The sequence below is a fragment of the Pediculus humanus genome, genomic scaffold, assembly GCF_000006295.1.
Source record: "Pediculus humanus corporis 1103172107383 genomic scaffold, whole genome shotgun sequence".
In the NCBI taxonomy this organism is placed as follows: domain Eukaryota; kingdom Metazoa; phylum Arthropoda; class Insecta; order Psocodea; family Pediculidae; genus Pediculus; species Pediculus humanus.
The window spans coordinates 836697-848626 of record NW_002987010.1 but is presented as its reverse complement, the minus strand read 5'-3'; the positions used below and the strand labels follow the sequence as shown (position 1 = coordinate 848626).

At 25.2% G+C, this 11930-nt stretch overlaps 2 protein-coding genes across 2 annotated transcripts in view; one reads left to right on the top strand and one right to left on the bottom strand.

The window, feature by feature from the left end:
- Positions 1 to 327: 327 nt before the first annotated feature.
- Positions 328 to 1638, top strand: Phum_PHUM034640 (uncharacterized protein; the record flags this gene model as incomplete). The annotated part of the gene is made up of 5 exons (XM_002423022.1): positions 328 to 444; positions 801 to 933; positions 1053 to 1310; positions 1452 to 1524; positions 1611 to 1638. 5 exons carry the CDS (start codon positions 328 to 330, stop codon positions 1636 to 1638), a joined length of 609 nt encoding a protein of 202 aa, XP_002423067.1.
- An 8851-nt stretch (positions 1639 to 10489) lies between these two features.
- Positions 10490 to 11930, bottom strand: part of Phum_PHUM034630 (Homeobox protein GBX-1, putative) — a gene marked incomplete at both ends in the record, with an annotated part of 2746 nt that continues 1305 nt past the window's right edge. The window contains 2 exons of the mRNA XM_002423021.1: positions 10490 to 10525; positions 10865 to 11092. Coding sequence (XP_002423066.1) covers positions 10490 to 10525; positions 10865 to 11092 — 264 coding nt within the window. The remainder of the gene's footprint in view (positions 10526 to 10864; positions 11093 to 11930) is intronic.

Below are 11930 nucleotides of genomic sequence, written 5' to 3'. Positions count from 1 at the left end.
AAGCTACAATTGAAATAAAACATGAACAAATAAAAAAGATTTTATTAATAATTTGTGTTGTAGCTTGGCTAGTATGTGCTGTTATATGTTTCTATTATGGTCAAACATTAAAAGACAAGTTACAGTTGATAGCAGTATTTTGTGTTTTTCTTTTAATGTAAGCATTATATATAGTATTTAATTTATTACATCAAAGTAATTTTTAGTGTGTTAATTTTATTTATTTATTTATTTATATTTTATAATTTTAGTTTTAAATTTATTAACAATCTCAGTTCATGGTATTGTAAAAGAATAGTGAAAAAAAATCAAGCAAAATTAGAAAAAATGAGAAAAGAAAAAAAGGCTATTTTAGATCAAGTCATGGAGAAAGAGACTTATAATAAAGCGAAAGAAATTTTGGAAAAATTTTCTAAAGAAGTAACACCTAATCCAATTTTAAAGGTAATCTGTTATTTCTTATAATCAAACCTTTAATATGTGTTCAAACCGATTTATGGAAACAGTAGTTATTTCTATAAATACCCGAAACATAATGTAGCAAGTTAGTTTGTAAGTGTTGTAATAGTTGATGTAATGAGAGGAAATAAAAGATTTAAAAATACAAGTCTATATGTCACAAACAAAGTTATTCAGGAAAAATCCATCAGAAAATAATATATATATATATATATGTTTAAGAAGGACATTCTTGAATTTATTTGTCCGGATCTTACTGGCGATGACAATTTTTTATTAGAATGATTTATTTATAGAATTACTTTTTAATAATAATAATAATTCATTTGATAAATTTTCAGACTCCTGTACAAATAACTCCAAATCTTAGGCAAAGAATAATACCTGGTGTTAAAAGTGCAATTCCACCAAGTCCTTTTGTTAAAAATCCAGGTAATTCACTACAGCCAGTGTCAACGGCCAGTTTACTTACCAGTACAAATAACATGAGGGTTATGAGAGGTAATTTTTTAATTAAATAAAGTAAAAAAAAAAAAAAAAGTAAATATGGTTCAATCATGTAATGTAACTTTTTTGTTTTTTAAATTGAAAAGAACAACCCATGTTGAGAATGCCTGCTCCCATACTTTCCCCCAATAGAAGTTATGTGGATAAATTAGTTGAATATTTAATCGGAGATGGTCCTAACAACAGATATGCTTTAATATGCTCTCAGTGTCATTCACACAATGGAATGGCATTAAAAGAAGAGTTTGAATATATAGGTTTTAAATGTTGCTACTGCTTTTTCTACAACCCAGCTAGAAAACTTAGGCCGGAAGCACCAAAACTTGAATTAACGACTGATATTAGTGAAAATTCTGATTCAGGTATTTATATATTTTATAACTTTTTTTTTTATATAAAACTTACGTCATGTAAAATTTATATTCTTTCCTGAAACGGGATAAAAAAAAAAATATATATTTTTTTAGAATCTCATTTATCTTCAGAAGAATACAGAGAAAATACTGAATTCGATAGAGAAAATTTAGAGTCTGATGATATGTTAAAAACTCCTCGTAAGTTTAATATAATTATTGAAGAAAATGTCTGAAAAAAAAAAAATTTTTTAAAGTAAATTTGTATTTTCTCTCTCTCTCTCTCTGCAGATGGGAAAAGGGAAGAAGGTGGAAATAAAATAAAAAATGAAAGGATTAATAACGAAGAAAAAACAACAAATTATCACAATAATTCAAATTCAATTGATAACGAAGTGCCTAAAAAATTTGACGAAAAAAAAAATAATAGTGACGACGATGATGATGATGATAATTATAATAGAAATGAAGGAAATGATGGTTGTCAATCCGCGAATTCAAACAATGTTGGTGATCAAACGAGATCAAATCAAAAAAGCTGATTTTCTTAAATGTACAATAAATATTATTATTATTATTATTTATTATTATTATTATTTATTATTAATTATTAATATTATTAATTTATAAAAATGATTAAAACTGTTATAGAAAAAAATCTTTAAAAAAAAAAATAAACTTACACAATACAATTAATTGAGAATAAAAAAACTAAATTTTTTTCCCCTTTTTTACTTTAAAAATATTAAGTACAATAATAATAATAATAATAATGATGATGATGATGATAATTCTGGTAATAATTTTTTTTTTTTTTTTCTTCGAGTTTTGTAAATGAAAATGATTACGTTTAACAAAGTACAATAAAAAGTTTTTTTTTTTTTTTTTTTTGTTAAATCTAAGTAATTTTTTTTTCTTTTTTTGTTGGATTAATATTTATTATTATTATTATATTCTTTTAATTAAAGAATTAACGTGCCTAAAATTAATAATAATAATAATAATAATTAGAAATTTCTTCTGTAAAAATAATTTAACTTAAAAATGTAAAAATAAAAATAATTACTTAATTATTATTTAAAAAATATTAAGCAGAATTTTTTTTTTCCTTTATATTCCTATTATTATTATTATTATTTTTTTTATTTAATAGAAAATTCTAGAGAAAGAGACAAAGCAAATATCAACAGTTGGTTGGCATTGTTATCAAATATTAATTATAATAATAAATAAAATGATGAGTAAAATTATTTATTGGGAAAAAAAAAGAAAAAATATGACTGATAGAAAAGATGGCCAACAAGAATAGATAAGTTATTAAAAAAAAAAGAAATTTTGTGTTATTATTAATGACAAATTGAAAAAAATTTAAAGATCTGATATGAGAAAAAAGGCAAAAGATGATGTGTCAAAGTTTTTTTTTTTATAAATATGTCTAACAAAAATAAATAACAAATCATTTAATGGGGTAAAATCAATTCATTTAAATATAAAGTAAACCCACGAGAGAGAAAAAGCCACGCTCCTCATTTTAATTCTTTCTTTTTTTTGTTATTGTGTTAGCTTGGTTGAAATTTCAAATTTTTAACACATGAATGAATCTTTTGTTAAAAGAAAATTTCATTTTTGACTTTTCCTATGGTTTTCATGTTGTTATTTTTTTTCCCGCCATTCCTTTCTTTCTATTGTGCTTTTTTTTTCCTTTTACGCGTGCATTTAACTTTTCTACTTCCACGCTTCAAAAAAAAAAAAAAAATTCGTTTGACGTTTTTTCCTCCCGCTTGTTTGAAAATTTTTTTTTTTTTTTTTTAGGGTGATTTGATTTGACAGTTTTTTTTTTCTTTTTTCTTTTTTTTTGTTTAACAGTGTAGTAAAAAGGATATTTAAGCACAATTTAAACTAATTAAATAACAATAAATAATTTATGTCTGGATTTTTATACTCAAACCGTCCACTACTACTCATTTGCCTCCACATTTTAGTAAGAAAAACCTGAATTTTTTTATTTTTAGTTAAATTACAATAATAATAAGGAAATGTTTTGATGTTATTTGATTAGAAATAACAAATTATATACTTTTTTTTTAAACAGGTACACAAAGAAATGTTTTGTAGTGTGTCAACATTACACACATTCTCCCAATGTTTAAACTGACATAGAATTCACAAGAAAATTTCAAGTTCCAGGAAGAATAGGTAACAACCATAAATAGTTTATACTTTTTAAAGAAAAACATTTTTAACAGATGTTACTTTTATGATAGTATTCTCATGAGACATTAAAAATTTCTCTTTGTGGCATGTAAGTATGTAAGTCATAACACTTTATCATAAAAAAAAAACAATTCTGCATAATGTGCAAATATGAAAATTTTTAACTTTGTCACTTTGTAAAGTGATTTGATTAAAATAATTAAAATTTAACATAATTAATGTTAATAAAAAGTTTTAATGATGTAAAATTAAACTTACCTGCCAATGGTTATTCTTATTTGGCCCTGAAATGAAAAAAAAAAATGATTAATAACATTTCATTTTTAAAAATTGGCAGTTATTAGTTGTTGATCATGTAAATAAATAAATAAAAATTTTAAATTTTGCTTGTGATGGTTGTTAGTTAGTTTTGTTATTAATTGATTTAATATTAAATAAGTATTTCTATACTTACTTTTATTTTTTGTGCAGTTTACTGCTCTTAATTGTTCAGAAATTTGTTGATATTCAGCCATGAGTTGTTGTATTGTAATTTGTTTTCAGTTAAATAACTAAAAAGTTTATAATTTTATACATCATGTATAAGAATAATACCTGAAAAATGAAAAAAATCTGTTGCAATTAGTAATTTTTATCCTTTTTCAAATTCTCCACTTAAAAATAGAGATTAGTGGTGGTAAAAATTATGTAAAAAGTATTATTATTATTATGTGAGAAACAAGGTGTTGTGTTAACTTAATAAAAAGTTAAAATTTGTTTAAAGAAAAAAACATTTTATAAACAATTCGACTGCTTTTTCTAATAACGTATAATCTAATCCCCCTCCGACGGTAAATGCTAAAATTTTTTTTCTTAATACGGCACTGATTCGGTGTAATTTTCTTTCAACTTGAACGATTATTACTCTACTACAAGGATGAGATTGTGGTGTTAGAATATAACGCGATTAGTCTTGCTCCAATCTCAGCTTTGACACGCCCATAATTTCCAACGATTCTCTTTTTCCCATTTTCATTTCACCGAAAATCTTTTCTTTTTTCCCTCCCCTCCCTCCTCCTCCTCCTCCTCCTTCCCCCAACCCTCCCCCCACCGCCTACTTTCTAAAAAATAAAGAGAAAACTTTCTCCCGAAAACCTTTCTCCCCCTTATTATTATTATTATTATTATTATTTTCCGTTTGTTTTGAAATGTTTGCTCCATTAGAAATCCTACTCATGATTATTATGTTATGTTATTATGTTATTCCCTTGACTTCTTTTTCCCGTTTTTCACATAAATGATGTTGTCGGGAAGACAATTTTTCGCCATTTCCCATATAATTTTTATATTTATTTTAGGCGCGCGTTCGAGTATCGTTTCATTCGATTCGATTTTTTTTTCGATAAAAGAATAATAATGATCACACATAATAATAATAATAATAAGTTGCGTGATGGAAATTTTTGAACATGTTATATGACACAGATAAACCTTGTTATTACTTACGTTCGAGATATCGATTCGATAAAATTTACTTTTAATAATTTATTTTATTTTTTTCTTTGTGACGTTTAGTTGACTTGTTTCAATTCGAAACCATTTTGTTTTTTTTAATAAATAAAAAAATAATTAACCGTAAAATAAAAAAACAAAATGGCGGTGTAATTACACTGGTTAATGACACACGTAATTATAAGTTTATAAAGAGCTCATTTTTTTCATCAACTTTGATTCTTTTTTTATTATTTTAAAAATAATTTTTTTTTTTTTTTTATATAGATCATGAAATATAAAAATAACTTGAGGAAAATCCTTAAAAGAAAAAAGAAAAGATTTTCTTTGTAAATGACTATTTCGAGTAGGGCTATTTATTTTATATAACAACAACAACATTTTTACAATACTATTTTCGAGAAAGAGAGAGAAGAAAACTTTTCTTTTTTCTTCCTCCCCCCACCCCCACCCCCCGAAATAAAAAGAAATTTCTTTTTCTTAAGTGATACCAAAATAAAGCTGTGTCACGAAAAAAAAAAAAAGATCCCCAAAATGTTTGTGGTTTTTGATTTGTTTTCCATTCAACAACGCCCCCCCTCTCTCTCTCTCTCTCTCTCTCTCTCATGAAACAAATTTATTTTTGTAACGAAATTTTTCTTTTACTAACCATTTCTTTGTTATTATTATTATTATTATTATTATTATTAATTTTTTAAATTTTTAGTAATTTTAAAAATGATTTTTGGGTTGGTGTTTTCTTCCCCGTTTGTTTGCCAGTATGATCTTAAGAGGTTTGCAATAAAAGAAAATGGAAATCCCGACAAAAGGCAATTTCGAGACGGTAGAAAAGAAAAGAAAAGAAAAGAAAGAAAGAAAAAAATGGCAATTTGTCGGTTACGAATTAGATCTATCATGTTTTTACAAAAGCTTTTTTTGTAAAAAAAATAAATGATTGAAACGAATTATTATGTATAAAACCGTAACGATAGAATGAGAGAGAACACATATGAATTTGTACGGATTTTCTCTCTCTCTCTCTATTGCCACTCGAACGGTTTTATTATGACTGTTAACTGAATTTGATACGCCACATCAGTAACGTAAGAGGGTTTTTTGTTCCCCCCCCCCCGACGACTTTAAATGGGGGTATATTTAATTTTTCGGGGTGAAAAAAAAAAAAAATTTTCATTTATTTAACTTTTAAACAACAACAACAAACACATCAACAATTTTTCTTTCTTTTTTCCTCACACACACACACACACTCTCTCTCTCTCTTTTTGATTTTTGTGCGTGTGATGATAATGAAATAAAAAAAATTTAAATAAAGTAATAAAATTTTAAATTACTTTAAACGTTTGTTTGTTTGTTTGTTTGTTTGTTTCTTTTTTATTTCGATCGTAAAGTGGAAACGAAAAAAAAAAAAAAATTGTTTTTATATTATATCAAGACATAAAAATTTATACTTACAATAATAATAATAATAATAAACAATAATTGCGTGAGAATTATATAAATAATTATTATTATTATTTTTTGCTGTTGTTGTGGTTGTTGTTGTTATAAATAATATTTCAAAATAAATAAATAAATAAAAAAATTGATAAATTCGTATTTACATTTACAACAAAATAATTTTTTTTCTTATTTCGCAAAACAAACAAACAAACAACAAACGGAAAAAATTCATGTAAGATGACAAATAATAATAATAATAAAGAACAAATTTAATAAATAAAATAATATTATTAAATCGTTAATATTTTTAATTTAAAGAAAAAAAAACAATAAGAATTTTCACGTTTCGATCATTCCGCCATTTTGTATTATTACGAAATAACATTTTTGCGTGTGTGTGATTAATAATAATAATAATAATAATATTACGATATTTTATTTCTATAAATAATGATTGATTATTTGCGCAAAAAAAAAAATTATTTATTTAAATAATAGAAAAAAAAAAATAAATAAGTAAGGAAGCCTAAAAGCACACAAGAATGTAATTTAATAAATTTTGCTGATTTTCAATTTTTTTTTTTTTTTTTTTTCTATGAAAGAAAGAAAGAAAAAAGTAAAAAACAATGTTTATTGTGCTTATTAATAATAAATTTATAAGATTGGCGAAAAATTCAACCCACAAACAAACAAACAAACAAACACAAACACACATAGACACACACATAGACAATGGTTTTGAATAAAAGGAAATTATTATTATTATTATTAGTTTTTTCTTTCTTTCTTTTAATAAATTTTTTTTTTAACTTAGATTGCAATTTTATGTATTCTTATGTACATACATAAATATATGTAATAATAATAATAAAATATTTTTTATAATGTTTTGGCAAATATATGTTTAAAAGGAGAAAAGAAAAAAAATGTTGAAAAAGAGATAGAGAAAAAGAGAGAGAGAGAGAGAGAGAGGGAGGGAGAAGTGGTGAGGAGGTTGTTGTTAAGGGAGAAAAAAAAGAGAAGGTTTGAGTAGGGAGAGGGGGAGAGACGGGTTAAAAATATGAAATTTCAAAAAGTGGTTTCCAACAGTGCTGGAAATTGGAAAGGCCAAAATCAGGACCGTAAAGTGCGGGTGGCGCTTAAAAGCTGGAAACTTTTATATTTTCCCAATTGAAATTTTCTCCTTATGTTTACCTTATGGGAAAAAAATACAAACCGACAAAAACCCTCCACTCTCTCTCTCTCTCTCTTTCTCTTTTTCATTTCTCCAGCAATATTGAAATAATATCACCACTGAAAAAAAATATTTCCCCATGTTTTTCTTATATAATGATATAGATAATAATAATAATAATAATAATAATAATAATCTAAAATGTTTTTTCCTCTTTTTTTTTTGATTTAATATTCAAATCGTATTCATTCTTAATTTAATTTAAATATTCCTTTTTTTCTTCTTCCACCCCCTTTCGCTCTCTCTCTCTCTCTTTTGACTTTATTTCATTTTTTTTTTTTTTTTGCCTTCCCTTTTAAAATGGGTTTAACTAAATTTCTAAAATGATTATCGGCGGCGGCGGCGGCGGTGGTGATAATAAAAAAAAAAACATTTCAACCCCTAATCTATTTGCAAATGTAAGATTTACTTAACAAGGATTACAAACACGTTAACGTTAAATTTTTAGTAAAATTAATTATAAGGGGTTAAATTTTTAATTGATTGATTGATTGAATTTAATCACAAAATTAAAAGTTTTAAGATTTTTGTTGTTGTTGTTGTTGTTGTATCGAAAACCTTTTTATTTTCACGGTTCAAAATTTTGTGACTTAACATTTGTAAAAAAATAAAATCTTTTGTTAGGTTAGGGTGACCTTTTGACCGGGGGAGGGGGTCAATTTAAAAAGAGGGAAGGGGGAGGAAAAATTCGAAAAGGAAATTTTTGCGGGGGGAAAAACACTTAAAAAAATTTTCTTTCTTTGGTGTTTCCAAACGTGAAATAAATCCCATATGAGATTATAAATAATCATTTGGGATTTAAATCTCAACAAATGTTTTGTTTGTCGTTTGTTTTTGTTTGTTCACCGACATGGAGAAATCCATGTCGAAAATTTGCGGGTGAGTAAAGAGAAAAAAAAATTTTTTTTTTTTCTTCTCCTGAGAATTCAAGGTCTCATCGATTCGATCGATCGATCTATCGTATATAAAGAATTATCATTATTTTTTTTTATTTTATTAATAAATTTTGCTTTTGTTTGCTTTATTTTTATTAATATTATTATTATTGTTTGTATTTATGCGTGATTTGTAAATAAATAAAATGTGATGAAAGGTCTTGTATCAGGTCAGCGACCTTTCTTAAATAGTTATAATATTTTTATTAAATTATAGTTTTTATTATTATTATTTTTTTTTTATTCTCACGTGTGAAATAAATGCGTTCGAACGATATTTTGACATGGACAAAAACGAAAACAACAAACAAACAATAACAACAATAACGACAACAACAACAACGACGACGACGTAAATAATAATAATAATAAATAAAAAAAATTAATTTTTCCATGACTCCTCCCGAATCTTACGTGATGTTAAAATAGAAAAATAAAATATATACATTATTTATCCTATTTATAAAAAAAAAAAATAAATAAATATATGTATCGACTAACAATGGTGACGACGATGATAATGATAATGATAATAATGGAAAAAGGTATCAATGGTTTTGGGGACGAGACCACCCATTTAAAAAAAAAAAAAAAAAAAAAAAAAATTTCTAAAGAGATGACGGACGACAAAAGGTTAAAAATGACGAGTATAAACTTTTTATTCCAGAATTAAATCCGGGAATTATTATTGAAGGGCAAATAATTGGGGTGACTTTTGGGATGTTTTAAATAAAAATTTTTTTCTTTTAAATCTATCACGTTTCACACACGCACGCGCTCACACACACACACACACAAACACGAACATGTCGTTTAAATTTGTTTTTGTTGTCGTTGGTTGAAACATTTTTAATGTACAAATTTATAATTTTTTTTAACGAATCGCACAAATACAAATCGAAAATAACAGACAACAAGACGAATTTTATGACGTCATCAAAACAACGACAAAATTGTTACATTTCATTCATTAATTAAATTAACTAAATTTTTTTTCGAAGTGGAAAAAAAAAAAAACGGATAAATTTCGTTTGTTTGTTTGATACACTTTAGTTTGTTTTTTTTTGGTAAAAATTTTTTAGTAAATGGAAGGGAAAGGAAGACAATAAAATTTCCGCCACCCTTTTCCTACGTATAATAATAATAATAATACGCATGCAAACATTTCGATTAATCATCGATAATTACTGGATATCAGATTTTGGTTCCTCCTATTTTAGGGCTTATGGATAACAAAAGGGGGGAAGATTATTATTTTAAATTTTTTTTTAAAAAAACTTTTACAATTATTATTATTATTATTATTATTATTATTATTATTGAATTTAACATACGTCGTTATGCTAAAGCGATGGGAGAGGGAGAGGGAGGAGAGAGGGAGGGGGAAAAGAGCAACAAATTGAAAAAAAAAAAAATTTTTTTTTTGTTTTGTTTTTTGATTTCGAATCATAAATTATGCTACTTAATTCCGTTTAGAATAAATTATTAATTATTATTATAATTATTAAATATTCTTTACATGTTTTTCTATTTTTTTTTTGTTTTTCAGAAAATGTAAAAAATAAATAAAATCGATAAATCGATGATAAATCGATAAAAAAAAAAATCATAGTTAGAATAAAAAATTAGAAATCAAACTTTTTTTTTTTTTTTTGTTTTATTGGCAATAATAATATATTTTCGATTTTTTTTTTTTTGCAAATTTTAAGTTAAAACGCAAAAAAAACTGCGCGTGTTTGTTTGTTTGTTTGTTTGTTTCGTAATTAACCGAAAATTAAAATTTTTTAACGTTTAAAAAAAAAAAAAAATTTTTTTCTTTTCATTTTGTTCAACTTGTTATAATTATCATTATTAATTTATTTCCCCTCGTTTTCAACGTATATAATTAATAGCTTTATTATTATTATTATTATTATTACTATTATTATTATTATTATTATTATTATTATTAACATTTACAAAAAAAAAGAAAGAAAACATACAAATTGTTGTTATCGTTGCAAAATTATTGCGATATAAATATTTTTTTTATTTTTTTGGCATCGGTTTAATAAATTAATGGTTTTTTTTTGGGAGGAGGAGGGGCTGTGAGGGGAGGAAAGAGGGGGAAAAGGAGAGGGAATATCACATGTGATATTATTGCTTATATATATATATTTATTTAGTAACCTAAAAAAAAAAAATTATCTTGCGTTTGTTATGCCAAAATTCGTGGTTGTTGAATTATCAACGTTATTACGAGATGACAAACCGCCTAAATATAAAAAACCGGGACCGCATTTTTCCAATTGCTGATGTTGACTCCTAACGGCAAATCTATTGACGTGTACAGGTATGGGTACGACAATTTTAGTACCATTTCCTGTTTGTCCTCCGCTACTCCTACCCGCACTCGCGGATGTTAAACCAGCTTTAACTCTTTTCCATTTGGCACGCCTATTTTGAAACCATATTTTCACCTGTTTGCAAACAAAAAATTTTATATACCATCATCGACCTTTCCTATCTTTCTATTACGTAATTAATGACGTCATTGATGATGATGATGATAATAATAATTGTATTCACCTGAACTTCGCTTAATTTTAACGTGGATGCTATTTGAGATCTTTCCGTTAGACTTAAATATTTTTTTGCATGAAATTCTCTTTCTAATTCTAATAATTGTTCGCTTGTAAATGCTGTCCTTCTTCTTCTAGTTTTACTACCGCTGGAGGACGACCTGATAAAAATTAAAAGACAAACAAAAAGTAAATTAAAATCCGGTCGAGGTTTAACGGAAAAAAAAAGATGGATTCCATTTTTATTTTGGTAAATTTAAAATGATTTAATTTTGGCGGGAAAAAATTTTTACACTTTCTATTCCTCAATGTTTAAATTTTTTTATTTATAATTAAAAACCTTGTAAACAAAATCTCTGTTAGAGTTTTTTTTTTTTTTTTCGGGGGCAAAAATTAATTAGTTTCAACGGTTTTTTTTTTTTAAACATAAAAAATTTAAACTAAAACATATGTTTTTTTTGTTTAACTTTAAAAAAAAAAGTTTTCTGCTTTTTAAAAGAGAGAGAAAGAGTGAGAGAGAGAGAGAGAGAGAGAGAAAAAAAAGGCACAGCAAAGAGTTTTTATATTTGTCCTTCAGTTTTTTTACATAAGAGAAACATTAGAAAATTTTGTCTTGTGAAACTTTTTGGGTAATTCCCCCCCCCTCCCCTCTCTTTTTTTTTCTTTTATATTTTTTATAAAATTTAGTTTTACAATAACAACAACGACAACAAAAAAAGTGATTTATTATTATTTA